Below are 27393 nucleotides of genomic sequence, written 5' to 3'. Positions count from 1 at the left end.
TTGTACAAAGTTTTCCTTTGTAATCACCCCCCATTTTTACTTACCAACTGACTTATTGTGGCTCTTATTTCTGAATTCAAAGCTTGTGAAAAAATAAAGAAAAGAAACAGCCTGCTGGCCTGACTAGAGTGTTTTCATTTAAGGGTGGCAGCTCCGTTAGATGCAAACGCTCAGCCCTCCTCCTTGTGATGATTGGAGCATGGTGGTTGCTTCCCAGGACTCATGCTTGGTAGACACTGGGGGAAGTAGAGGAGGAAGGAGAGGGAGCCAGTCACGAGGTGTGGAGTGTTGATCTCAGACCCTGAGGTCATGGTGGGAAAGGCAGGTGGCAGGTGGCTTCTGGGACGTGGTTTGAAAGCCCACGTCCATTCCTTCCTGCTTGGCCCATTCTTGGTGTGCTCTCTTCTTGTAGGTTACCATCTGCCTCAGACTGGGAGCTCCAACCTTCTAAATAGCACATTTCTTCCCTCTGGTTCCATGAGCAAATGCACCTTCTGAGGAATAAAAACTCAGGCAAAGTTGCCTGTCCCAATTTGCCACTAGTAGTAGTGATAGTGGTGATGGTGGTGGTGAGGATGATGGTGATGGTGATAATGATGGTGATGATGGTGATGATGAAAATGATGGTGATGATGGTGATGATGATGGTGATGATGGTGGTGATGATGGTGATGGTGATGATGATGGTGATGATGGTGGTGATGATGGTGATGATGATGGTGGTGATGATGACAATGATGGTGATGGTGGTGGTGATGATGGTGGTGATGGTGATAATGATGGTGATGATGATGGTGGTGATGATGGTGATGATGGTGATGATGGTGGTGATGGTGATAATGATGGTGGTGGTGATGGTGGTGATGATGACGATAGTGATGATGGTGATGGTGATGGTGGTGATGATGGTGATGATGACGATGATGGTGGTGATGGTGATAATGATGGTGATGGTGATGGTGGTGATGGTGGTGATGATGGTGATGATGGTGGTGATGATGGTGATGATGATGGTGGTGATGATGGTGGTGGTGATGGTGGTGGTGGTGATGATGATGGTGGTGATGATGATGATGGTGATGATGATGGTGATGATGATGATGGTGGTGCTGGTGGTGATGGTGATGCTGCTGATGATGGTGGTGATGGTGATAATGATGGTGATGATGGTGGTGATGGTGGTGGTGATGATGGTGGTGATGATGGTGGTGATGATGGTGATGATGATGGTGGTGATGATGGTGGTGGTGATGGTGGTGATGGTGATGCTGGTGGTGATGGTGATGCTGCTGATGATGGTGGTGATGGTGATGATGATGGTGGTGATGATGGTGATGGTGGTGGTGATGATGGTGGTGATGATGGTGGTGATGGTGGTGATGGTGATGCTGGTGGTGATGGTGATGCTGCTGATGATGGTGGTGATGGTGATAATGATGGTGATGATGGTGGTGATGATGGTGATGGTGGTGGTGATGATGGTGGTGATGGTGATAATGATGGTGATGATGGTGGTGATGATGGTGATGATGACGATGATGGTGACGGTGCTGATGATGCAGGCAGTACCTGTGTGGCGCTGGCTACATGTTAGGTGCTCTGTGAGGTAGGCTCTGTTACTATGCCCCTTTTACAGAGGAGTCCTAAGAGTTCAGTGACTTATCCAAGATCACACAGTGAGAAAGAGGCTGATGCAGGATTTGAATCCAAGACCCATGAAGTTTGGCCCTAAGTCCAAAGTTCCTTTCTCCTAAGTTTTACAGTCATTCAAGGCAGCATGGTTTTAGATGGTTGTACATCTACTGCATGGTTTTAGCGTATTCTCCCCTTACCTGGCTGGGTTAAGATACCTTAGTTAAGGTCCAACATGGTGTTGGCTCATGGTCTGTCATGGAAACAAGGCTAAATACAGGGAAAGGTCAAGAATAAAGAACATGGCCTTTTGATGTTTGGCCGTGGCCCATTCAGACTATTACAGGGCACCACAGAAACTTCCAGAAGAGTAAAGTTGGCAGCAGTGAGTTGCCCCACTCTCTGGAAAGCATTTCCTCTCCTGCATCACCCCCTAGCCCATCCGGGGGTGCGAGCAGAAGCAGCCCTAACATCCTCTAAGACCGACCCTGGTGGGGCTACTGCCCTGCTGCATAACTGACTGAGGTCGCCAGGACCCACTGTTCCACGGAGGTTCCCCAGCACCTCCAAGAGTCACAGTCACAGGTCCTGGTGGTGCAAGACATACAAGCCTTAAGTTTTGGAGGCTGCAACATTCCTTGTAAGGCACGTGCTTCTCTTTCGTGTCCTGAGCTGGTAGGAAGAGGTAGGGAATGTTTCTCAGAAAGCTTTAAGGGAAAGCTATCCATTCTCTCATCCATCTATCTACACCTGTGATTGCCCTTTACCATGTCATAGCCTAGTCCCAGGTTCTGGGAATTAGGATGGGGACATCTTGGGTGGAGGGGCATTATTCTGCTGTCCACAAGTCTCCTAAGTCTCTTTCCAAAAACTTTGTTGTATCTTGCCACATTTGGGTATATGATCCATCTTTCATTAATCTTTGTGTATAAGGAAAGGGAAGGCTCAAAACTTCCTTTTTCCCATATAATATCCAGATGACCCAACACAATTTTACTGAAAAGACCATTCTTCCCCCCATTTGGCTGCAGTGGTGGCTTTATTATAAACCAGGTGACCATAGTGTGTTGGTCTTCTGATCTAGTGGTCTCAAGGTACCCTGCAAAACAAATACTAAACACTGGGCTGGGCTGGGCTGGGAGCCCCAGTTTGCACTGTTTGCTAATTTCCCCTGTAGCCAGCTTCAAACTACCACCGTGAAGCTAGCGAGTTTGTAACTCATTAAGTTTAAGTGGGCTCTGGTGTCCCAGTAAGGGCTGGCCTGACCCCTCTGCATCAGTTGGTCTATTTTCGCACCTGTGTTGCATGTTGACTCTAAAAAGTGAGACAGAACGGCCAAGGTCTCCCCCATCCATTTTCTGCCTAATGTACTCTGGCCCCAGAGTCAGTGTGGCCGCTTGGTTATGGTGAGTGGACCAGAGAAGGCTGCTCCCAAGGCTTGAGTGTCATGTCTCCGCACACTCAGGGGCTGTTCTTTGGACCAAAGCGCATGCGGTCAGGACTCTCTGTGGGACAAAGTGTGGGCCCTGATGATGCACATTTGCGGTGTCATTGGCCCCGAGTTTCTCTCCAGTGACATCAATTTCTGGAGCAGAGGAACAAGAAGAGTATTTTTGAACCAAAAGTACTTTTGCCACATTGAAGTTTCCTTCCCCATCCCCCTCTTTCTTCCTTCTTCCTCCCACCAAGTGACTGTGGAGGCCGTTTTGTGCCAGACACTATGCTCATCAGGGGGAATGCATTCCGGGGGAAGGTCAGGTGTGAAAATATTGCCCCAAACATCTAACCGTGCCCGCTTCCAGGAAGGGTAGCAGGTGCTTATCTCCCGATCCTGGTGTTTCCACAGAGGGAGGGGCGTCCGCGCTCTGGGGGAGAGGTGCGGGGGCTCAACTGGCCTTTCTCAGTGCTTCTTCCCCGGGGAGGGAGACGCACCTGCTTGCTCAGTCTGGGAAGAGGGAACTGAGTGTGCCGAGTGGTGTCCTTTGCTCTCTCCAAGGAGGTGACCGATCTCAGGACACATGCTTCTCCTCGGACGTGGTTTACCATGAAGTCATGATGTCTGCACAGACCCCCACCCAGGCCCAGGGGTGGGCTTAGCGATATGTCCACAGAGTCCTCTAATTCTGTACACTTTCCACAGCCAGAGGTTTGAACTGCAACCGGTTAAGACATGATTTCCTTCCACTCCAACGTCCCCGAGTATCACGTGACCCTGGGGAGGCCGTGGCTATTTCCGGGGCCGAATTAGGGCAGGTGGACTGGGGTTCAGTGGGGATGTTTCTTTTTTTTTTTTTATTATTATTATTGTTATGTTAATCACCATACATTACATCATTAGTTTTTGATGTAGTGTTCCATGATTCATTGTTTGTGCATAACACCCAGTGCTCCATGCAGAACGTGCCCTCTTTAATACCCATCACCAGGCTAACCCATCCCCCCACCCCCCTCCTCTCTAGAACCCTCACTTTGCTTTTCAGAGTCATGGTTCATCTCTCAGTGGGGATGTTTCTGTGTGTTGGCCAGCCCAGGCACAAAGAGCCAGCCCTGTGCCACCTTTCCTGCATCACGACACAGAGCGCGTGAGTCCTGTGGCACCCGACACCAGAAGCCTGTGGCCCAAGGGGAGGCACGGAGGTGCCCAGAGCCAGAGGCTGGTCCACAGAATGTCTCCCAGCTGTCATATGTGTCAAATTTTGAGTGGAGAAATACTAGAACGAGGTATTGCAGAGGTGGATTAGGCAATCCACTGATTTAAAAAATTATTTTATTTTTGGATTTGTGACTTTTGTGGAATTCATCAGACTTTAAAAAAAAACATCGCTCGTCCTCATCTCCTCCCTCATTCTGAATATTTATTCACTCTTATCCCTTTGTAGTTTGATTTGCTTTTTATTAAGCTCTTCTCCACAAAATGTACACATTCCAGCACTCCCACCCCAGATCTGGGTCTCCCTGCTCCTCCGCTCTTGCCGTGTTTCCGGTTGTCTCCACGGAGGAGGCTTGTGTGTGGGGCCATGTGTGTGGCTGGGGAGGAAGGCAGGAGCGAGGGTTCACGGCCGCAGGACTGATCTCAGCCCTCCAACGTGGCTCCGTCGGCTACAAAGCCCATGTGCGGATCTCCCCGGCTGCTCTACGTCTCAACTGGTTCCAAATGTGGATGAGAAATAAAGGAATGTTTATTTTTCCCTCTTAGGCTAAGAGCCTAAGGGGAGGGTCCGATCTTGTCTGAGGGCCGCAGGGAAGGCTGTAGACGCGAGTCCTGCCCGTTGAGACATGGATGATGTTCACAGGCTCGTGAGGCAGAGAGGAGGGGCAGGGGGTAGGGCTGTTCCAGGCGGGCAGCATGAACGGCCGGTGCCAAAGCCCAGTGGCAGGTGGGGGCGGGCAGGTGTGAGGCCACGAGAGGAGACGGGCTGGGTGAGGGTGGGGGCAACAGCGGGGCTGTGCCTGAGACCAGACCTCGCCGGGCCCTGTGGTCCGTGTTAAAGATTTTGCTTTTTCTCCTTCGAGCAAAGAATACTGCTGAAGCGTGCGCCGGTGAGATTTGTGTTTTGGAACGTGCGGGCCGGTCAGAGGATGCAGGGCAGGGCAGGAGGCAAGGGTCGGAGCAGTTAGGAGTTTCCTGGGGGCAGCGTCTAGGTCAGCACCAGAGGTAGGGGCAGGACAGACACCGGGCTGGCCGGAGAGGTGCTCGGAGAGTCTACGGCCTTTCTCCCTGCTGAGCTCAGACGAGACGTGGAAGAATGAATCCACTAACTGACTCACCATCCCCTTCCGGGCCACCTCCTTCCATCTCCCTAACAACCCACCACCCATAATACGCACCGGGACAGGAACAGATGGAGGAGGTCGGTGGCGATGTGTCCTCGGCCTCCCCCGCACCGGGCATGCTGTGCTTGTGAAGCCGGCCCCGGGCGTCCCAGAGCCAGTGCCAGACACTGCTGAGTGCCTGTGGCTTCTGGTGCCCACGTTTCATTCTGCCCGAGGAGGCAGATGCGTTACGGAAGGCACCTCCACGCCCCCGCCCGGCGCTGGAAGACTCCATCTACAGCGGGACGAGAACAGAAACAGTCCACAGTGTTCACCGAGTCCTGTGCCCCGAGCTGTGCCAAGCCCAGTGGCTGTGCATCAGGGCTGCCACACTGGCGTGTGACACAGTCGCTCGCGCTGAGGAGGCGTCGCCCAGGAAGCAAAACAATTTTCATGCAAGATCTATGGAAGCTGAGCTGCCTTCGTTCTTTCCGAGATGCCGGGACCGCCAGGGGTCTGCACTTAACAAATTCAAGTCACCAGATCAGCCACTCCCAACTCCAGAATGCCTCTGTGCCGAGGACCCATGTGACAAAAGTGGTTTCTAGGTCAACCAGGTTCTCAAAATAGGGCAAGAAGGAAACCACAGCTTGTTAGCAGAACAATGAAATGCTTTATTTGGCCACAAGAGGGAGCCCGCGAGCAGACCCGTTAGGACCCGATGCTCTGACGGGAAGCATCCTTAACAAGCCACCTAACTACCGTGGATGACTTCTGTCCCAGAGCCACTCTTTCCTAAGAGAGTCTAAGTTAGATTTTAAGAAATAAAAACTTAGGCCACAAATGGTCCAGGACATCTCCGTGACAGGGGTCCCGGGGCCCAGGGCCCACTCTGTCCGAATTCACCAAGCGCTGGCCCACTTTGACTCGGGTTGGGGTGATGCCCCCCAGGGGACATCTGGCCACGTCTGGAGACAAGTCTGGTTGCCACGACTGGGGGGCAGTGCTCCTGGAATCTACGCACAGAACGGCCCCTGCCCCAAATGAAGAATTACCTCACCCAAAATGTCCATAGTGCCAAAGTTGGGAATCCCTGATTTCAATGAGAAGAGTAATTTTCTTTCTGGGTGGGAAAGGCCTCTCCTCGCAGTAGTTTAAATAGGGCCGGTCTGGAAGCTCTGGGAGCAGAAGAGTCCCCCAGGAACAGGCCTCCTGAGGGAGAACTGCTTGTCCCCTTGCCGGACGAGCCGGCGGGCTGAGTGGGGCCACCCCCAGAAGACCCACGGCAGGTGTCATGATGTATCTGTGGGGCTAGGGTCCCCAGGGTCGGTGACATAGGCCCTCAGGCCAGGGATTCCACGGTCTGTGTCAGGGTGCGGAGGCCCTGAGACTCACCACCACCCAAAGTGGCCAGGCGTTAGCTGCTGGCTGAGCTAAACCCAGGAATGGGTCCAGATGAGAACACCGTGGCCAGGTGCATGGGACACGGTGCATGGGACACATCTCATGGGACAGACAGAACAAGGTGGTAGAAATGGTGGAAAAAAGGCTTCCAGCCAGAAGACCCCAGCCCTCTCCGAGACCCCTGCAAGCCCAGCAGAACACCTGGGAGTGACCAGGGACAGGCGGGTCCCTGAAGCTGGAGTGAAGCAGCCTCACGCTGGGCGGCCGGGTTCGGGGGGCAGCAGGACACCGTGGGGTGGGGGGTTCAGACAGCCAGGGAGGAAGAGGTCCCTGAGGAAGGGAGCCACGTCTCGAAGCCAGAGAGAGAGAAAGCTGCAGACAGGTGTCCCACATGGGTTTCTAATTCCACAGGCCGGAGGGTACGCCCTGCTCACGGAGGCCTTGTCGGGCGCTGTCCATCAGTCTCTGTCCAGCCCCCTCACAGCGAGCCTGGAAGGCAGAGGGGGACTCCCATCCCCCCTCACCGTCTCACTGGGCTGGGCGGGGCGCGGCAAGCAGGCAGTGTTCAGGCCTGGTCCTCGGCTTCAGCCCCGACCGCCGCGATCTACAAATTGCTTCTTTCCCTTAGCAGCTTCTTGGGGCTCTCGCTGTCACCAGCTTCATTTTCTTGCTGGTTCAGCCTTTTGCTGCTTAAAACACAGAAGCAAGGCAGGAGTCAGAACTCTGATTCCAGATCTGTCCAGAGGCAAGAAGTCCTCCAATCTGATCAGATGGAAAGGCAGTGACAGGCGATCTAAACCATTTTCCTCTGACTGGGATTGTTGGGAGACGAACACAGCTCCCAGTTTCCCTGTTTGGTGGCGGAGGGGGGGGTCATCTGAGGGCCACAGAGAAAGGAAGCCCCTGCTCAGATGCTCAGATGACTGGGTGCCCAGGACGCATTTACCTTACTGCAAATCCCAGGGTGTCCGTAACAGTGGGGGACTGGTGGCCCTTCAGGGGGAAGGGACGTGGAGCTAGGTCATGGCCGACCCGGCCACATCGGACACGAACAGCAGCAGTGAGGGCTGCCAACCCCTCCCACCAGCGTCCATCATTTCTGGGACCCTCTGGCTAACACCCCGAGAAAAGGTGCTGATTTTTCTACCCAGACTTCGGGTGGTCAGTAAGCACCCACAGGCAGTACACTGGGGTCCCCACTGTACCTGAGTGATCCCGAGGGGTGGCCCCCTGAGGCAGGGTCATCGTCGGTGGGCCCCCCTGGGTCCCCTTTCTCCCGGGGTGGGGGCTTCTTCCTTCTCATCCTGACAGGCTTCTCTGCAGAAGACACACAGACCCAGACATTGGCTCTGTGACTTCACGAGCCTCCAACCAAGCCAGGCACTTTCTGAGTACCTCTGCGGCCAAGTATATACTCTGTGCTTTCTGCTATTATACCCATTTAACTTATAGGGAAACGGAGGCCTGGGGGTGAGGTGCTTCCCAAGGCCATACAGCCATTAAGTGGCAGAGCTGGGGTTCGAGCCCAGGGCTGTGAGGCTCCCACTGTGTTTCCATCGCACAAGCAGTAAGACCCCAAGAACACAGCACTGGTATGGCAGACCGCTGTGTTCCTACACACCTCCCCGGCCCTGTCCCGTTAGCAGGCTACGACACTTGTGGGGTCACTGAAGTTGCTGCTGGCAACCAGATCATTAGCGGGGGGCTAATTATTCCCCGGGGGCCCAAGTGCCGTCCTAACTGAGCCTGTTTATTTACAGACGAGGACACAAAAGCCATGCAGAGGGCTCGTGGCAGACACGGGACTGGCATCCTTATTCCCAGCCCTCAGAGCCTCCCGCCTGGCGGAGTGCCTTCTAGGCCTTACCTGACAGTCCACGCTTACTTGGCGACAGTCTACTTTGCGGAAGGGGCACCCGGGCCAAGGCCGCCAGCTCAGAGATGAAGCTCTGCTCGGCTTCCTGAATGCAGGGAGGGAGGGTCAGCCGGGGCTCCCTCTGCCCGGTCCCGCCTCCCCAGCGCAGTGGGGCTGACGCTCTCCAGGGAGGCTGACGGGACCGTGTCCCGAGGCAGCAGGGGCAGGGCAGACGCGTGTGTGAGGGAGGGCGCCAGCATTTTCCAGCTTCTGCCGGACAACTGCCATCCTCACTCACGCCAGCCGGGGAACCCCGGTCTACAGATGAGAACACTGAGGTGAGGGCTCATTGAGGGCCACAGAGGGGGAGCAGCAGAGCCAGGATCTAACCCGCTTCTGCCTGGCCCTGGAGTCTGAGTTCTCAGCTGCCACCACTGTGGGCTAACCACGGGCCTGGCTTCCGTGACTTATGGACTGTGGGATCTCTCGGAGCCTCAGTGTCCCCGTCTGGAATATAGCAGGGACCCCGTCCTCGGTGGTCAGAGGATGACATCAGAGGGTGCATGCACAGCTCTCGGCTCAGCGATAGACCTCAGTTAGTAAGGGTTCACCGTCTTTACTGCTGCCTTATCCTGGCTGCGCTGGGGGTGAGGACTCCTGCCGGCCCCAGGGCTCATGGCCAAGCCAACTGCCAGTGACGAACTCAGCAAGCCAGGGCTGAGGTGTCTTTGCTGACCTTGATCACGAGAGTGGCCTTTTGTTATTCCCATTCCTCGTGAACCCCCCCGCCCACTTTGGGAAGGCACTTTTCCGACACCCTACCTGCAGCTGGGTCTCGAGCTGGGCTTCCAGATGATCCATAGCCCTTGCCTTCTGCTTCCAAGCATCCAGGCGGATCCACTGGTGCACGGTGAACTGGGCCAGGAACTTTTTCTGCTGTGCCTCCATCCTGGCGGAAGGAACAGAGGCCATCAGTGTTGCCCTTGCTGGCCGGCCAGTCAGAGGCCAGCACGACAGCTTCCCAGGGGCCTGCTGAGCCTCGGGGACTTGAGCCCTTGGATCCATAACAGAATGGCCTCCGCTGATTTATGGTGTCTACACAGGGGCTGACTCATCATGAAAGCATTTCGCGCTCGGGACGTTCCAGAATCCCACATGCCTGTTTTCCCTGGGGTTCTACCAGACCCTTGGGGGTACCAGCAGGACCAAGAGTAGCATCATCAGGGGTGGGAGCAGCTCAGAGGGGCGGGGGCCTCCCTGGGGTCCCCCAGCTGCCAAGTGACTGAACAGCAAGTGGCCTCGTCCTACGAGAAATCATCTGAACCCAAGGTAGGGGGACGTGCTCCTGGGAGGACCAGAGGCCCACCAGCTACCCATCCATATTGAAAACAGAAACCAGAATGCTCATTGCCAAGCATGCGGCATCCGACAAATCCCGAATACGGGAGCACCGGCCTCCGCGGGGCAGAGCTCTGAGCTGGGGCAGCAGCAGGGTCCCTGACCTGCAGACGGCCCTACCTGGCTTTCAGGGGCTTTCAGGACCCTTCCCCTCCCACTCCGAATACCCTCCCTTCCTGGGCTGACCTTCCTCTGGCCCTCAGCAAATAGGAACATTCCATCCCATCCACCTCGTTTGCATAACTGCTCTCCAATCTTATGTGACTGCTTTTCTAACAGGGCTGAATTTCTGGACCCGAAGAGAAAAGCCACCCCCAGCGTCAGCAGGTAGCTGGTTATGGAGTTTCCCCAAAGACACAACATTTCTCTCGGTTTTTGCTTCAGGCTCTTCTGCCGGCCAGCAATCTTTCCCCTCTTCTTTGTATTTGCCTGGCAAACTCCTACTCATCCCACAAGACCCCATCATTAATCCACCCATCCACTCCTTCATTTACACACAAAAGGACCTCTGGCCTGCCGGGGGCTGTCCTGTGTTTGGAAGATACAGGTGCGAACAAGACACGCCCAGTCCCTGCCTGCATGAGGCTGCACTGTGAGCTGGGGGTGTGGTGGGGGTACAGGCCGAACACATCATGGGAAGAGCGGAGGTCAGGGCCCTGCAGTATGGCCTCTCCCGCACCCTCGAGGAGGCCGCATTCATGTCCTGGGGCTGCTCAGATGGCCGCAAGCTGACGGGAGGCACTTAACAGCAATCGATTCTCTCACAGCCCTGGCGAAGGCTTCCGTCAAGGTGTCGGCAGGGCTGTGCCCCCTCCAAAGGTTCTGGAGGAGAGCCCTGTCCCTGCCTCTCCCCACTCCTGGCGGCTGCTGGTCCTCCTTGGCTTGTGTCCGCATCATCCCAATCCCGCCTCCGTCCTCCCGTGGTCCTCTCTGCGAGTGATCGAATCTCCCTCCGCCCCACTTGCCCGTGGGGATAATCCAGGACGATCTCATCTCAAGATCTTTAACTTAATGACATCTGCAAAGATCTTTCTTCCCAATAGGTCACACGCACAGGCTCCAGGGATTAGGACACAGGCAAATCTTTGGGGGACCCCCATTCAGCGTCTAGGTGGCTTCTTGCTGTGAGCAGCCTGTCCTATGCCCATTCTGCCAACAGTCCTGGTCACTCTCGGCTGCCACCCACTGTGGACTTGGCTAACGGGAGTGGCGGGCAGGGGGAGCACCACACGAGGAGGGGCTGGAGGGGGGCTTCACCCTGTAAGGCCCGGGGAGCCGGAGACCTGGCTGCCTCGTGTTTCTGTGATGCCCTGGCTGCAGTGTGGACAGCAGGACTAGACGGGAGCCCAGAGGCTACAGCTCTAAGCCGGGAGGGGAGTGACAAGGACCTGAGACAGGAGAGTGGCCGAGAGAGGAGCCATGCTCTGGACAGTCCTGCCCGCAGGGGGACGGCCGCGTGGGGTCCTGGCTCCTGAGCACGAGCCCCTTCAGGACTGCTGGCCCTCCAGCACCTTCCAGAAGAAGGGAACGCACTGGAGGTAGGCCTGGCTGCAGGGTCCGAGGCGCCTAGACGGGTATATCAGCTCCTAAAGAACCCCTTACCCTTAGACTCGTATTTGATTATGGAAATGGCTACTTAAAAGACCTCCGTTCTGACTGAGTTCTGATTGCGGAGCCGTTCCGATTGCAGGAGGCACCGTAGCGACGACTCTGCGGGTGGGGAGGGACATCGGGGCGCTGGCCGTGCACCCCCCTCGCCGTGGGCGCTGTATGCAAATATATCCGTGAGGCAGGAGCTACTGCAAACCTGCTTCAGAGATGGGGAAGCTGAGGCTCGGGGCGTGAAAGGACCACCGGGCTAGCGGGTGGCTGTCGGAAGGGGCTGTTCCCCCACAGGGTCACCGGCATCCCTCAGACGGGCCCTCCCACGATCACACCACTCGCCAGAGATGCAATTTGGAATTTGTCATTAGAGAATTGCTTTGCGGGCTTAGAAGTATTGCTCTTTCTGATCGATTATCTGTTGTCACGACACGGCTCTGTCCCCAGGAGTTCTGGCTGACTTTCAATAGGAACTTCGAGTAGCGGGGCAGGGCGGGAAGGACACTGATGGCCACGTAGGAGCCTCTAAGTCACAGTAGGACTCAGTCACGCACCCACATCCCCGCTGGGCTCTGCTTCCATCTTCCATAAACTTGGGGGAGGTTGGACTGGGGTGGCTGAGGCCCCTCCTCCTGGGTCACGGGGGTCAAAGTGAAGCCCTCGGACTACATCCATCAGCAGCCCTGGAGAGGAGTGTGTTAACAATTCAGATTCCTGGGGACCCCCTCAGAGCCCCCGAGTTAAGTGTCCAGGCGTGGGCCCAAGACCTGCCGGTCCAGAGATGACGCTCCCCGCCATCAGAGAGCCGCTGGCCCGTAGTCTGATGGATCTGCAACAGTCAAGGCAAGGTGACAGCTTGCAGCCCGATGGCAGGACATCTGCTGACCACAGCTAAGGGCCCGTTGGAGGTTTGTGGAGAGCAGATGTAGGACGCAGCCTGACCCAGGGGGCCCTGTGGTTCTTGGTTCCTAAACCAGCTGTCAGATGACGGGCTGGAATTGACCGTGAGGCTTGGCACAGGGCCCACGCCTCTGTCGTGCAGGGCAGTGGTCGTCCTGCTGCAGCTACCAGCGGCTGGGATGTGTCTGCCCAGACAAGGGACCCGCACCCCCGCCCCGTCGTCCTGCAGGGACCCGCCCCTCCCCCAGCAGAGCACCTGCACCAATTTATTGCTGTTTCCCTGTCCGTCTCTCCCCCCAGGCTGTGAGCTCTGGGGTGACAGGTGCTGTCCCCAGGGGCTGGCTCCGAGCCTAGCAAGAGGGGGGGCTTATAGGGGAATGCTGGTGCAGCCACCCACGGCCCCTAGCTAGCGGGGAGGCCGTCTGCGCGTCCGTGGACAGTTGCCACCCAGGCCAATGGCTCCTTACGCCAAGTACCTGTGTCTATGTCTCAGGGCATTCTCTGGCCCCCGGGGTGTGCCCGGCCAGCTCGGGGGCCGGCCAGAAAGCCTGGTGACGTCACACCTCCAGGGCGGACCCTCAACCAATGTGGAGCAGGGGGTGGTGGACAAATCCTTATTTTCCACATCCCTTGCTGGCAAAATTGGAAGTTGAATTTTATACAGTTTCTCTGGAGGTCCGGAGTGGGACTGAGCCTCAGGCGCCGTCGAAACACCTCACTGTCCCGGGGTTGATCTGCTTTGTTTCTGTTGTGGTCGGCCACACAGTGCCCCTCACAGGTGTCCCTAATCCCCGGAACCCGTGAAGACGTCACACTTCATGGCAATCAGCTCCTTGGCAGGCTTGTTCAGGGTCAGCAACTGTTAAGATTTGGAGATTATCCTGGATTATCTGGGCGGGTCTCAATCACTGGGATGCTACAAGCAGAGAAGTTTCTCCAACTGGAGTCAAGAGAGATGTGGCCGAAGAGGGAGGCAGAGGACTCCAAGCATCAGGATGTAGGGGCCGTGAGCAAGGACGGGAGAGAGGCTGCTAGGAGGTCAGGGCGGCCCCCAGCCGACAGCCGCAAGGCAACGGGACCTCAGTTCTGCCGGGAACCTGATGGTGCCAACCTGAGCAAGCCTGGAAAGGTTCTTCCCAGAGCCTGGACAAGAGCCCAGCCGGCTGACGCCCAGAAAACCCAGCAGCCCCCGCGGGGACCTCTGAGCTGCAGAAGCGCGTGCTTTATAGCCGGAAACACCTGCGGGCCTCGCATCCCTCTCCCTCACTGGACTTGCCGGGGTCACCTCCAGAGTAAACAGCCTGCCCCCCATCCTCGTGTCAGAGCCTGCACTGGGGGAGCCCGCCACAGCCGGCCTCCCTCGTTCCCTCGTGCCAGGCCCCTCCGAGGGGCCGCGTGTCCAGCAGGGAGCCAGACAGAGGCGCGTGGGCTTCCCCAGGCCAGACAGGTGCACGCACCATCAGACGCACCATCAGACGCTGAGTGTGTAGCAGAGATTCCAGAAAGGGGAGCGCTCACCTCTGGTGGACCGCCTTGCAGGCTTCGCCGGCTCCACCCGCCACCGGGCTCCCCGACGAAGGCTCCCCGAGTCCTTGCTTTGTCCGCGGCTTGTAGTTCTCCATTCTCTCACCTAGACCATTCAGCACACGAGATCAGGGGCATGTCTGGGTACCACGTCTGTGCCAGGTCCGGCATGGGCCTGGGGCACAAAGATCAGCGGGGCACCTGCTCTCAGAGTGTGCTGTTTACCCAGCACCCAGCACCCACGCTTAACCCTGGGAAGGCTCCAAGTGCATGAGAAAGCACGGCTTCCGTCACAGACCCTGCGCCCCTGGAGGAGGGGGAGGAGCCTTCTAGAACATACAGAGAGGTTCAACCTGGATGGTCTCTAACTTGCATGATCTCTAGGGACATAACATTCTGTGGCTATTCAATAACAAAGAGTATTGAATGAAACAAAAGTTGCTCATGTGGCCAATTAAGTTTATCACTTCAATGCATTTCCTGAGAAATCCTCACATTAGAGCCGGGGTATCAGGGAAGCAGGAAATCAGAGCTGAGAGGATGCATGGAGGGTGAGCCCAACCCTAGCCCCACAGATGGGGAACCAAGGCCTAGAGGGGAAGTGAACCGCCCTGAATGCTCTGCGTGACAATCTCGTCTGTCTCCTGCTGTCTCCTGCTGGCCTAGCCCAGCCCTTACTTCAGAAAACGAAGTGTGTCCTAACTAAGAGCACGTCCGGCCTGCAGGGCTTCCCTGAGGAGGGGGCCGTACCCTGCAGGGTCTTCAGATGCTGCAGTCTCCTCTCCTCGTGGTCCTGCATGACCCTCCCGATCTGCTGGTAATAGGCGTGCACCAGCCGGCTGACCCCGGCGCTGGTCACGTAGACGCTCTCCACAGCCGCCTCCATCAGGGTCCTCTGTGGCAGGAGGCGAAAGGCTCAGCAGAGAAGCCACCCACGAGCACGGTCCCCTGCCTCCCCTCGTCCTGCTACTTAGCTTCCACCACTCCCAACCTTGACTGGTCGGGGAGCAGGCAGAGTGCGTGCTTGGCTTACACCCGTCTCGGTTATCCAGTGGTCTGGGGCTGGCTGTATGACCCGGTTCTGGCCAATGAGATGATGCAGTGTTAGGGAAAGACTGATGGGGGACCTTCCCTTTACAAACATTAAGGCAAAGCTTAGTGTGGGGGAAGATTTTGCTGTTTTCTTCTTCCTGCCTGGAATGCAGATCTGATGTCTGGGGGGGCGGTGGCCATTTTGAGATTATGAGGCAGCGAACTAAAACTAAGAATGGTGGATCGGAAGGAAAGAGCTGGTGCTTGGTCACATCACCGAGCCTCTGTGCGAGCTCAGAACCACCTACCTCCACATATCTTGTTATGTGGGATGAATAACTTCTATTTGTTTGCCATTTTAGCGTCTTTCTGTTACCGGCAGCAGTATGCGTTCTCAAGTGACAAACCTTCAGGCCCAGAGCAGAGAGGAATGCTCAGGGACGTGTTGGCTGTGCACTGGCAAAGCCACCAACCTTTACTTCATAAGGTGATGGGCAGAAGTCAGCAAAGTCAGACTCGAGAGTCCCCATTTCAACAAACATTTGTCGAATGGTTCCAGGCTTTGGGCAAGAAAAAAATGCCCATTTATTACGGAGCAGTTACTGCTTCGGGGTTGATTATGTTATGTTTCTAGAGCTGTGCTATTCACTCATTCTCCCAGCTCTGCCTGAGAAACGTGCCCTGCTTCTGCAGGTGTGCAAACAGGCTGTGCAGGTGCAGAGGGTGGGGGAACAGGTGTGAGGGTCTGGAGCTCCCAGGGCCCTGCTCATCCCTCAGCGTGCCGTCTCTCTCCCCCTGTGCTGACTTGGGCGTTCTCACAGAGGGGCTCCGCCTCCACTCCTCCAAGGACCAGGGACCTGGCCTTGCACTTCCGGCCAGGAGCTGTTACTGATGGCTGTGGCCTGCTTTCACTTCCATTTAGAACACGGAGCCTGAGCGGAAGACAGGAAGTCCCCGTTCTCCACCTCCCTCCCCAGTCAGCAGACCCACCCACACCATCAGGCCTCCTGTCCTCCTGCGTCCCTGCCTCAGGAGGGCGCTGTCTGCTCCTCTCCGTGTCCTGCCCGATTCCCGGGAGATGGTAAGTCCCATGGAGGGGAGATGCGGCCCGCCTGGATCACTAGCCCAGCGTCTGCCACAGGGCTGGGGGCGCCCCGTGACTGTAGCTTGAATAAAGGAACGTTCTTCCAGAAACCGAACACCTGTTCTTTCTTGTAGGTGTGTGTGTGGGGGGGCACTCCCACCCTAGCCTGACTCAGAGCCCTTCTGGCAAGGGATGCCATGCTTACATTTATACCATTTTCATGCCGTGAGCACTTATCAGGAAAAGGCGTAGAATTTTAGGGAAAGGAAATGACCCTCCCAGTGTCGCAAACCAGGCACAGCCCTGAGGTCGCCTGCTGGTCTGCCCCACTGCCCCTCGTCCGCCCTGCCCACCCGCCCCATCCCAGTCCCTCTGGCCCCTCGGGTTCCCCGGGGACAGGGGCTGGCTCGCACCTTGAAGTCATCCCTGTCCTTGGCCCGGCTCTTGGTGGCTGCATTCCGAGCGTGCCCCAGCAGCGCCTGCCCAATGGCTCGCTCTGAGTGCTGTTGCAGGAGCCGCCCGACCTCCTGGGCCTCGGCCAGGAGCTGCTGCTGAAGCTGCAGCCGCGTCTGCTGTGTCTCCCCCTCCAGCCGGCTGGCCTCCTCCACGACTCGAGCCTCCTGGAGCGGACAGGAGAGGGAGAGCCCACGCTGCTGCTCCGCACGGGCGCTCTGGCTGGGGTCATGACCAGGATGTGGGGCTGGCCCAGCCCAGGGCCCCAGGAGGGCGGAGGAAGGGATTGAGAAGGGGCAGAAAGTGGGGACCTCTGGGCTTGCAAAGTCAACAATGCATGTGCCGGAGTATCTGTTGAAACCCCCCCAAGCATTTATTGGGCACTGACTGCGTGCCCAGCGCCATCCGGGGCCTCTCACACGTACAAGAACTTCCTCATTCTTCCAAAACACCATGAGGCCTGAACACTGGGAGTGATGAGGATATAGAGGGCCAGAGACACTAAGTAACTTTGTAAAAGTCACACAGCAGAGCTAGGTTTTGAAGCCAGAGTTGAGTCTGAGCATAATCTGGGACATCACGGAAGCCGGGGCAGGGCATATAGGGCCCTGGGGACGGTCCTTCCTATGGGAATCAGAGTTGGAGAAGGAGGTGAGGGGACAGAGAGGAAGAAGAGCCAGTCCTGCCTGCTTCCCACTGAGCTCTCCTGGGCAGAAGGAAAGTGACCGTGAGCTTCTCCCTCACTAATGGGTCAAAACACCAGCTACTCCATGAGAGCAGTCAGCCTGCTCGGGTTTAAATCCCAGCCCCGCAATTTACAGATCCTTTCTTTCAACTTGTTCAACCCTTAAAACAGATCACAGGGCCCCTTCCTCCCAGTACCCTGATGACCATACGGATCTGATTTCTGATTTCATATGCATGTGTAGCATAATTCTCAACAGAGCAGACACTAATGCCCTCCGGCACACTGGGTGCCCCCCGCCCCCAGGAGGCTGCCACTGTCCCACCCTGCAACAGCAAGGGTGGCAAGATTCGGGCTTTGGCAGCCATGGCTGAGCCTGGACCCTGACGGAGTGGCAGGGTTAGGCCAGGGGGCTGACACGCCGATCTTACCAAGGCTCTGAGCAGCTGCAGCTGATGTTCATCCAGACACTGGGAGGAGCCCTGCTCGAGGGCGTGCTGCTCACGCAGCTCCTGGAGAAGGCTCTTCTTCCCAGAAAGTCTCATGTGGGCCAGGGTGGTGATGGCGCTGCCCCGGAGAGCCAGCCTCCGGAGGGCAGAGCGTAGCAGCAGGTCATGCCCCTGCCGGATGCACCATGTGGACCTTTGAGGAAAGTGGGCACGGGGCTGGGAGTCAGAGCTCTTGGCTTCACTGAGCGTGATGGTTAAATTTGTCAGCCAGAATGTTCACGAGATGCCCAAACATCTGATCAAACATTATTCTGGGTGTTTCTGGATTTTCTGGGTCTAACATTTGAGTCAGTAGGCTGAGTAAAACAGACTGCCCTTCCTAATGTGGGTGGGCCTCATCCAGTCAGTGGGAGTCCTGAAGATAAGAAAAGGCTGACCCTCCCAGGGGTTGCATTGGTCTGGAATATGGTTTTTCTTTCCCCCCTGCCTTTGGACTCAAACTGAGATATCAGCTCTTTCTGGGTGTTAAGCCTTCAGACTTGGACTGGAAATACACCATTGTCTCTCCTGGATCTCCAGCTTGCCTATGTATACATCTCCTGTTCATGCCATGTCTCTGGACAACCCTAATACATTGAAATCAAGAAATGCCTCAAGTAGCCCTGCTCCCCAGGTAGCCTTTCCAGAATGCGGTAGGTTGGACTTATCCCATCTCGTGCTGCCTGTTTTTTTAGACATGGTTGCTCACCTGTATTCAGCCATTTGTTCTTTTATTCATCTTTTCAACTTTATCATATCCTGCCCCAAGTTTCTGATGCATATATGCAGCTGTCTTCAGTAGACATCTACTTGAATTTCTTACATAACTTTCAAAATCAACACATCTTGAACTGAAATTGTGGGCTATTTTTGAGTTCCCATCTCAATGACTCTGGTCTACCAGAAAGGCCCAGCATTTGGTATTTTCTGACAGTCTGAAAAGCTGAACAGAGTGTTGGCAGTCAATCTACCAAGGAGGAGAGTCCTGGCAAACACTCCAGGCTTTCAGCTGGGGGCTCTTGTCCTAAGAATAAGGAATCATCCCTTACAGAAGCTTAATTTTGAATCAGCTACTTTCACAAATGGGGTAGCAGATCTGCCACTATGTGAAATCCCTGCTAGAAGTAAGATAAATCCTCTCTGGAGGAAGATCCCATTATTCAAAAACTTAAATTATCTGTGTAATTTTCAGTTACTGTGTCCAGCATTCAATAAAAATAACCAGACTTGCAAACAGATAAGAACTGGTCAAAAATAAAGAGAAAAAATAGATAATAGAAACATACCCAAAAGATACTGGATATTGAGATAATCAGACAAAACCCTTACAATAACTATGATGAATATGTTTAATAAATGATAAGGTGAAGAATTTCAGGAGACAACTGAGAACTATGAAAAGAATCAAATGGAAATTCTAGAACTGAAAATTCAGTACCAACATTAAGAACAACAGATGGATTTAACAGCAGATGAAACATTGCTTAAGAGAGCGTGAACTGGAAGATAGTTCAAAATTAGTGTCTAGACTGAACCACTGAGAACAAAAGAATAAAAAATACAGGACAACATATAAGATGTATGTGGCATAAGGTGAAAAATTCTAATAAAATGTGTAATTGGAGCCCCAGAAAAGTAGGGAAAGAATTGGCAAAAGAAATATTAAAGAGATAATGGCTGAGAATTTTCAAAAACCAATGAAAGATAGCAAACCATAGAAGATTAAAGAAGCACTACAGATTTATTACACAAACAAACAAACAAGAAATACCTACAAAAACCACATGTATATTTAGGCATATCATAATAAACTGATGAAAACGAAAGAACAAAAGAAAATCTTAAAAGCAGCCAGAAATAATTGAAACCAGAAGACAAAAGATTATCTTTAAAAGCATTTAAAAAATAACCAAACCAGGATTCTATACCCAATGAAAACATTTCTCAGAAATGAAGATGAGAAAGACCTTTTCAGACAAACAAAACCTAAGAGAATTTGTCACTAGCAGATCTGAAATAAAGAGAACCTTTGTGCAAAGGAAAATAATCCCAGATGGAAGCCTAAAGATACAGGAAAGAATCAAGAGCAACAGAAAGGGTAAATATGTGAGCAAATCTAAATAAATATTGACTGTATAAAACAATAATGGTAATATCTCACGGGGCTGAAAATAAAGAAGTAAAATACCCACTAAGAAAAGCATACTCTATGAAAGAGGAATAAATGGAATTAAGGTGTTCTAAGGTGTCCGTATTGTCCGGAAGAAGGAATATATTAGTGTATATCAGATTTTGACACATCAAGGATACAATTTAAAATCTTTGAACCACTAAAAGCACAGTAAAAGAATACAAAACTAATATGCCAAAAGAGATAAATTAAGGTAATAAAAAAAACCTAATACAAAAGAAGGAGAGAAAGGGCCACAGAGCAGCAGAGCAAACATAAAACAAACAGTAAGATGATAGATTAAAAATCCAAATAGATCAGCATTAAGATTTACATTAAATATAAATAGACCAAATATTAGTACAATTAAAAGATACAGGTTTTCAGGCTGGACAAATCTTCCAGTCGTTCCCTATTGTCTTAGGATGGCCCACGAGGATTTTCTGCTTGTTGTCATCTCCTTCCCCTATATGACCCAATACGATAGCTATCCACCTACTTCTTGATGTATACACACACTAGTGTCCTGGAAAATGCTGACAACTAGAAAAACAGTTTTATCAAAATAATTTTTCTCATATAAAACAAGGAAAAACAAGTATTTTAGAGAAATTTGAAAATATGGTACTACACTAATAGCTATAGAAAAAGTAGAAAAGAGGGGTGCCTGGGTGATTCAGTAAGTTAAGCATCTGCCTTTTACTCAGGTCATGATCTCAGAGTCCCCAGATTGAGCCCCACATCGGGCTCCCTGCTTAGCGGGGAGTCTGCTTCTCCCTCTCCCTCTCTTGCTCCCCCTGGCTTGTTCTCTCTCTCTTTCTCTCTCAAATAAATAAATAAAATCTTTAAAAAAAGAAGAAAAATAGGAAGAATACAGATTTATTAATAAATTGGGAGTGGCTGAAAATGGGGACAAGGGGGCTTTTTAAGTGATGGAAATGTTCTAAATTTGGATCATGGTCAAAGCTGAAGAACTCTGTAAATTTACCAAAAATCATTGAATTGTACACTTAGAATAATGCATATGAATTAACTTCCAAAAAAAGTATTTAAAAAGGTTGCTATGAAAGACAGCTCTATGAAGTAGATGTTATTAGCCCATTTTATAGATGAGGAAATTGAGGGCAAGATTTTCCCAGATCAAGTCTGACCGCAAGCCTTTTATCTGTGGCACTCTGCTATCACTCTTCTCCACATTTACACTTACAGATTGGTTGGTCTCAAAACCACTCTGTAAGAATGGCAGGGGGCAGTTAATGTGTCCACCTAACAGATGAGAACACTGAGGTTAGCATGGAGATCACAGAGGACACAGCCGCCCCCCTCCCCTTCAGAAAGCTGTACTCACTCTTCACTGAGGCCACCAAGTCGGCCCAAGACCTGGTGGACGATGCTCTCATGGTCATCTTGCAGGTGCATCTGCAGCACGGAGGACAGGGCATGCTCCTCCATCCACACCTAAATCCAGCACAGAGCAACAAGGGGTCAACTCAAGTTCACTTCACCCATCATCGCTTATGTTGGAACATGCCTTTTGTTTCTTGTTTAAAAGATCCTTTTCTCCCCTGATTTCATTAAGATTTTCTCTTACAGTTCCTTCTAAAGATTTTTAAAATTTCTAAGTTGCATTTAAATCTTAAAGCATTGAACATTCATTTTCTGTGGCGTGAGGAAGACATCTAATTTTTTTCTGCATAAATGGATACTAATTGTCCCAGCACCATTTATTAGATAATTTATCTTTTTATGGCTGGCTTGTCATGCCACCTTATCTTACACAGTTTCCATGTATACACAAATGTCATTCCAGGCTCTCTGTTTTAGTCCTTGGGGCTGTCTTTTTATTTCTGCATCAACACCATACTGCTTTAATTGCTGTTGCTTATAGCAAAACTGCATAGACATTAGGGCAAATTCTCCCATATTCTCTTATACAAAGCTGTCTTAGCTATTCTTGGTTGCTTTTCCTTTCATATGAATTTGAGCATCAGTTTATCAAGTTTGGGAAAACTGCTTTTTGGATATTCTTGTAATTGGACTGAATTTATAGATTAATTTGGAGAGGATCATCATCTTTCCAAGATCAAGTTTACCCATTCAAGAACATGGCATTTCTCTTCAGTCTTACTTTATGCCTTCAACAACAGTTTATAAACTTCTCCACTAAGCTCTTAGACACATCGGTCAGGTTTATTTTTAGGCACCCTATAGCTTTTATTCGGAAGAGGATCCTTATTGATGTTATCACTGGGTGCTCGGGTATGTAGGAAATCTACTGGTTTGGGATGCTGATTTTATATCTGGGAGACTTACTGAGCAATCTGAATAGTTGTAATAGTTTGTAGATTCTTTGGGCTTCTCAATGGAGACCTTCATATCATCCACAAAAGCCCTACAAATGAGCCTCAGATCATCAATTGTGTTGTTTAGATCTTATCTTTATGGCTTAACTTATGATTTTTTTTTTTCTTGAGATGGGAGGTGGAAGGGCAGAGGGAGAGGGAGAGAGAGAATCTCAAGCAGACTCTATGCTCAGTGCAGAGCCCGACACGGGACTCGATCCCAGGACCCTGGGATCATGACCTGAGCTGAAGGCAGACACTTAACCAACTGAGCCACCCAGTTGCCCCTGGAACTTTTCATTAAAGTCAGCCTCTGACTTCTCTTGTAAAGAGTCTACAATAACCTGTCAGAGTGCTTAATGGGCTAGAACTTCGTAGAAAATTCTATACAGCGGGGGCACCTGGGTGGCTCAGTTGGTTAAGCCTCTGACTCTTGATTTCAGCTCAGGTCATGATCTCAGGGTCGTGAGATTGAGCCCTGTGTCAGGCTCCATGCTCAACGGGGAGTCTCTTGAGATTCTCTCTCTCCCTCTGCCTCTGCCCCTGCTTACTCTCTCTCTCAAAAGAAAAAAAAAAGAAAATTTTGTACAGCCTTGCTTCTCTAAATGGTAAATGAACCCATATGGGGGTCTTTGGTGGGCACTTCAGAATGCAGGTAAAAACAGCATCAGGACTCACAGTCGAGAGGACCAAGGCCATCAGACTCCTGCAACTATCACACCAACATCTCCAAAGCTATCAAATGCTGGCTCGTGAATGCTTAAATTCAGAACCACAAGCAGCTTCAGTGGGCTAAAGTGCTGACCCTGGTCATTGCTACCTGGAAATTGTGTGGCTTTGGGCAAGTTTACTCTTCGTTTTAAGCTTATAGTTACCAAGGAGAGAAAGGGAGAAAGGACTAGCAGTCAGGGCATGCCTGGTACACGCTGAGGGTTTTGTAGTGTTCTCCCATGACGGGGCGGGCTTACAGGTGGCTGGGTTCTGAAGCCAGCACTCAGGCAAACACTGTCATGCTGAGGGAGGGGGGACACTGCCATTTTAAAAAGCACAGTCAGGGTAGGCCTCATTGTGAGGGTGGCCTCATGCGAGGGTGACACGGGAGCAAAGACTGCAGCAGAAGGAGTAAGGCAGGAGCACACCCAGTGAGCGGGAGGAACGCAAGGAGGCCAGTGTGGCTGGTGCAGAACCAGGAGGTCAGAGGGAAGCCGGGCCCCGACATGGAGGGCCTCGTGGGACAGGGTGAGGATGCTGGCTACTCTGCATGAAAAGAGAAGCCACTGGGGGTCTGGAGCAAAGAAATGACACAACGCAACTGTGTCTTTTAGCAAACCTGATGCGCTGGCAATTACAAGATGCACAATTATTTTAAGTATCACTAAGGGAGACAAATCACTGCCAATTAAATTATGATGCATCTCAACGTCCAGGCTGTTAAAATGTTTTTTAAATGTGCACCTTAAAAATTAGTGTCATGTGGTATGTTTTGAAAGGATCGCTCTGGGTGGGGGGTTGAGAGTAGACCACAGCCGGGGGAGGCGTGGATTCAGGGAGACCGGGGGGCCGGCTGTCACGGGATCAGATGACAGGTATGGTACCTGTGACCAGGTATAAGGGCAGATGTGATGAAAGTGGTTCCATTCTGGACTAGACAGAAGGCAGACCCTGTGCAACTTCCTGTCAGTTGCATGTCGGGGATACAAAAGGACGAGTCGAGACAACCCCAAGGGTTTTGGCCCGGTCGGTGGGAAGATGAAGGAAGAGTGTGGATGGAGTGGGTTGGGCAGGAAGACCAACAGTTCTTTTTTGGGGCATGTGACAGGTCCACGCCTATTCATCACATACAGGAAGATCTCAGGCAGAGAGTGGAGTCTGGAATGCATTCTGAGCTGGAGACATAAATGAGGGAGGTGCCGGCCTCAGTCCAATAACCGAGGGATAGAATCCTGCTGAGAGCCATGTAAGTGAGCTTGGAAGCGATTATCTTCCGGCTGAGCCACTGGATGAGACCCCGGCCACAGGCTGGATTGCAGCTGTGAGACCCCAAGCAGAGGACCCTGTGAAGCCGTGTCTGGTCTCCTGATCTGCAGAAACTGTGGGATAATAAATGTGTGTTATCTTTTTTTTTTTTAAATATTTTATTTACTTATTTGATAAAGAGAGACACAGCGAGAGAGGGAACACAAGCAGGGGGAGTGGGAGAGGGAGAAGCAGGCTTCCCGCTGAGCAGGGAGCCCGATGCGGGGCTTGATCCCAGGACCCTGGGACCCTGACCTGAGCCGAAGGCAGACGCTTAATGACTGAGCCACCCAGGTGCTCCTAAATGTGTGTTGTCTTAATGCTCGCTTGGTTATTTGTCATGCAGCATTAGGACACCAGGACAGACGGGTGTGACTGGATGGGTCACCAAGAGAGTGCATGCAGACTGAGAGGAGGGTCATGGGCTGCGTCCTGGGCCACTCCAGGGGGCAGACAAGGTGAAGGTGAGAAAGAACCAGCAAAGGAGACTGAGGCAGAGCCACCACAGAGGTAGCAGGAGAAGCAAGAGAGTCAAGCAGCTGTTTCAAGGAGGAGGGGAGAGCCCAACTTTGGAGGACAGGGATCTCTCAGTATGGAAAGTGGGAGAGAACAGGATCCAGCCCAAGCACTGCAGCTGAGTGCGGCAGGTGAGGCCTGAGAGCTCAGCACAGGTGGGAGCAGGTGTGGTGGCCAGGTGATAGAAACCCACCTGCAGTGGGGCTGAGAGAGTGGGAGGAGAGTGGGAGGTGGTGCCAGGATTTAACACCTGATGGACTGATGGCCACATGGGTGTTCCTGACGGTAGGAAGCGCTATGGACCGCACCCACCACCACATGCCTTGTCAAAAGTGCAGACTCCCATGTGGCGGTCTATTACTCTCCCATGGTGGCTGTTTCTACCACAAACTCAGTAGCTTAAAACAACACAAACTCATTGTCTTATAGTTCTGCAGGTCAGAAGTCCAAAATAGGGCTCAAGGGGCTAGACCCGAGGTGTCAGCAGGCTTACATGCCTTCTGGAAGCTCTGGGCAAACCCCATCTCCATGCCCTTTCTAGCTGCTGGAGATCACCTGCATTCCTCGGCAAGTGGCTCCTTCCTCCATCTTCAATCCAATGATGGCTGGCTGAGACTTTCTCGGTCCAACATATCACTCTGACACTCCTGCATCCCACTTGCACTTATAGGGACCCTGGTAATTCTACCGGGTCCACCTAGATAGTTCAGGAGAATCTCCCCGTCTCAAGATCCTGAACTTAATCACATCTGCAAAGTCCCTTGTGCCGTGTGAGATCCCATGTTCACAGCCATTGGGAATTAGGACGGGGACATCTTTGGGGGGACCTAGCACAGTGGATTGGGGAAAAGCCCAGGAAGCAACATTAGAACAGATTACATTTTGAGAACCACCATTCTACAACCTGTTCCAATTGGGTAATTGACAGATTCCATAATATTTAACAACTTCCCTGAGTAACAGGACACGAAATTACCAAGGTCCTTTGGGTAAAAGACAATGTGGGAAATGCATTTCACAGTCTGGGTGTGTGTTTCATTTTCCATGAACAGTTTTGTTGGTGCTTTTTTTCTTATGACTAAATATTCATCTAAATCATAGAAAGCTCATCGCTCATTTTTATCATCAAGGAGGAAATATGGTAAGTGAGAGTACACATGGACCTCTAAATATCTTGTGGCAATTTAAGGCAATTAAACAACCAATCAGTAAATTAATTATGACATATACACGTTGAGAAAACAGTCTTGGGTTATACTTATTTAATCAGTTGATGAGGTCATTAACCATCCTGCTTGCTTCTTGCATGCAGAACTCCTCCTGAAACCCTTCTGCACAAGCCATGGAAAATTCACATGCACGTGTATACTCACTAAGTAAATAAACAGGAAGTAAAAGCCAGAAGTCATGCATTGTCTAACATTTACTTAAAATAATCAAGACTCATAACCAGAGGGTTGCAGATGGATTATGGCTGTTAGTCTAATAATTTATCAGTTCTGGATTTTTTTCGATGCCAATATCATTAAATAATGAGAGAGGCGCTGTGTGAAAGGTCTTATCTTGCATTATCTCAGAGCAACACTGTTGGGTATTTTGATCCCTACTTTTCACTCAGAAGCAGAGATTCTGAGACATTTAGCAAGTTTTGCAAAATGCCAGAGCTGTGGGGGGGGCGGGGGTTGGTTAGCTAACTGGCCGAGGCCAACCAGCCCATGGATAGGACTGCACTGGCTCAAACCCATGCATCCAGGTTCCAAGATTAGGGGCCCGTCTGCAAACTACAGCTGCCTCTCAAAGGCCCCCCCATTTGGGGAGCCTTCATCAGAGGCACATTAGACTCACATGGCCAGCTTGTCCCCCCCACCCCCACCCCAGAGACTGTAAATTAAGTGGTCTGGGCCCAGGATTGTTATGAATCCAAGGGATTCAGCTTCAACTACATCCCTTGGAAGAACAGTAAAGTGATCCTGTGATAATTTCCAAAGCTGCGTTATTGCAGCCAAGTTCTCCTGGGCCCTCGCTGTGTCCCAGCCCCTGGACTTTGAATAAGGGAATGAAGAAATGAAAACAGAGTTGCTGTCCTCTAGGAACTTAGAGCCAAGCGCAGGAGACAGTTAGCAATGAGAGGAAGACACGATGCAGCTGATGGAGGACTGAACTGAATTAGAAGGAGGTCTAATAGGAAGCGAGGCCCTCTGCTGCTCCATGGCTGTGAGTGGCCTTGTGGCATGATGCCCCCCTTTCCCTACTTGGTACCTTGGACAGCTCTGGTTTGTTGCTTTGGAAAACCTCTCTTCCATTCACGAGTCCAGTGCTCTTCTGTAACTAATTGGACCCCAAGGCAAAGAGGCAGGGGTTGTTTCTTATAACAAGTTCCCAAGGGGTGGGCAGTCCAGGGCTGGGACAGTGGCATCCACTCCCTGCTCCACCATCCTGAGCCTGTCTGCCTCCGTCCTCCCGCATCCTGCCTCTAAGTCAAAGGAAGGCTGGCGTGCCCCAGGCCTCCTGCACATGCTCTGGGCAGGAAGAACAGGGA

At 52.2% G+C, this 27393-nt stretch overlaps 1 protein-coding gene across 7 annotated transcripts in view; it reads right to left on the bottom strand.

Moving 5' to 3' along the window:
• Window positions 1-6035: 6035 nt before the first annotated feature.
• EVC (EvC ciliary complex subunit 1) overlaps window positions 6036-27393 on the bottom strand; it is a 61561-nt gene continuing 40203 nt past the window's right edge. For 6 of the 7 annotated variants that reach the window (XM_081812653.1, XM_081812651.1, XM_081812649.1 and 3 more), the window contains 9 exons: window positions 21329-21438; window positions 17754-17964; window positions 16598-16804; window positions 14819-14963; window positions 14063-14174; window positions 9467-9593; window positions 8657-8750; window positions 7995-8106; window positions 6036-7478 (listed from right to left, as the gene is read on the bottom strand). In XM_081812653.1, the coding sequence (XP_081668779.1) occupies window positions 7394-7478; window positions 7995-8106; window positions 8657-8750; window positions 9467-9593; window positions 14063-14174; window positions 14819-14963; window positions 16598-16804; window positions 17754-17964; window positions 21329-21438 (1203 nt within the window). In that variant the 3' untranslated portion in view covers window positions 6036-7393. The remainder of the gene's footprint in view (window positions 7479-7994; window positions 8107-8656; window positions 8751-9466; window positions 9594-14062; window positions 14175-14818; window positions 14964-16597; window positions 16805-17753; window positions 17965-21328; window positions 21439-27393) is intronic. The other variant, XM_081812648.1, reaches the window with a different exon arrangement.

This window comes from Leptonychotes weddellii, chromosome 2, assembly GCF_054177405.1.
Source record: "Leptonychotes weddellii isolate Sample4059 chromosome 2, ASM5417740v2, whole genome shotgun sequence".
In the NCBI taxonomy this organism is placed as follows: domain Eukaryota; kingdom Metazoa; phylum Chordata; class Mammalia; order Carnivora; family Phocidae; genus Leptonychotes; species Leptonychotes weddellii.
This window is presented reverse-complemented; position numbering and strand designations above follow the sequence as displayed.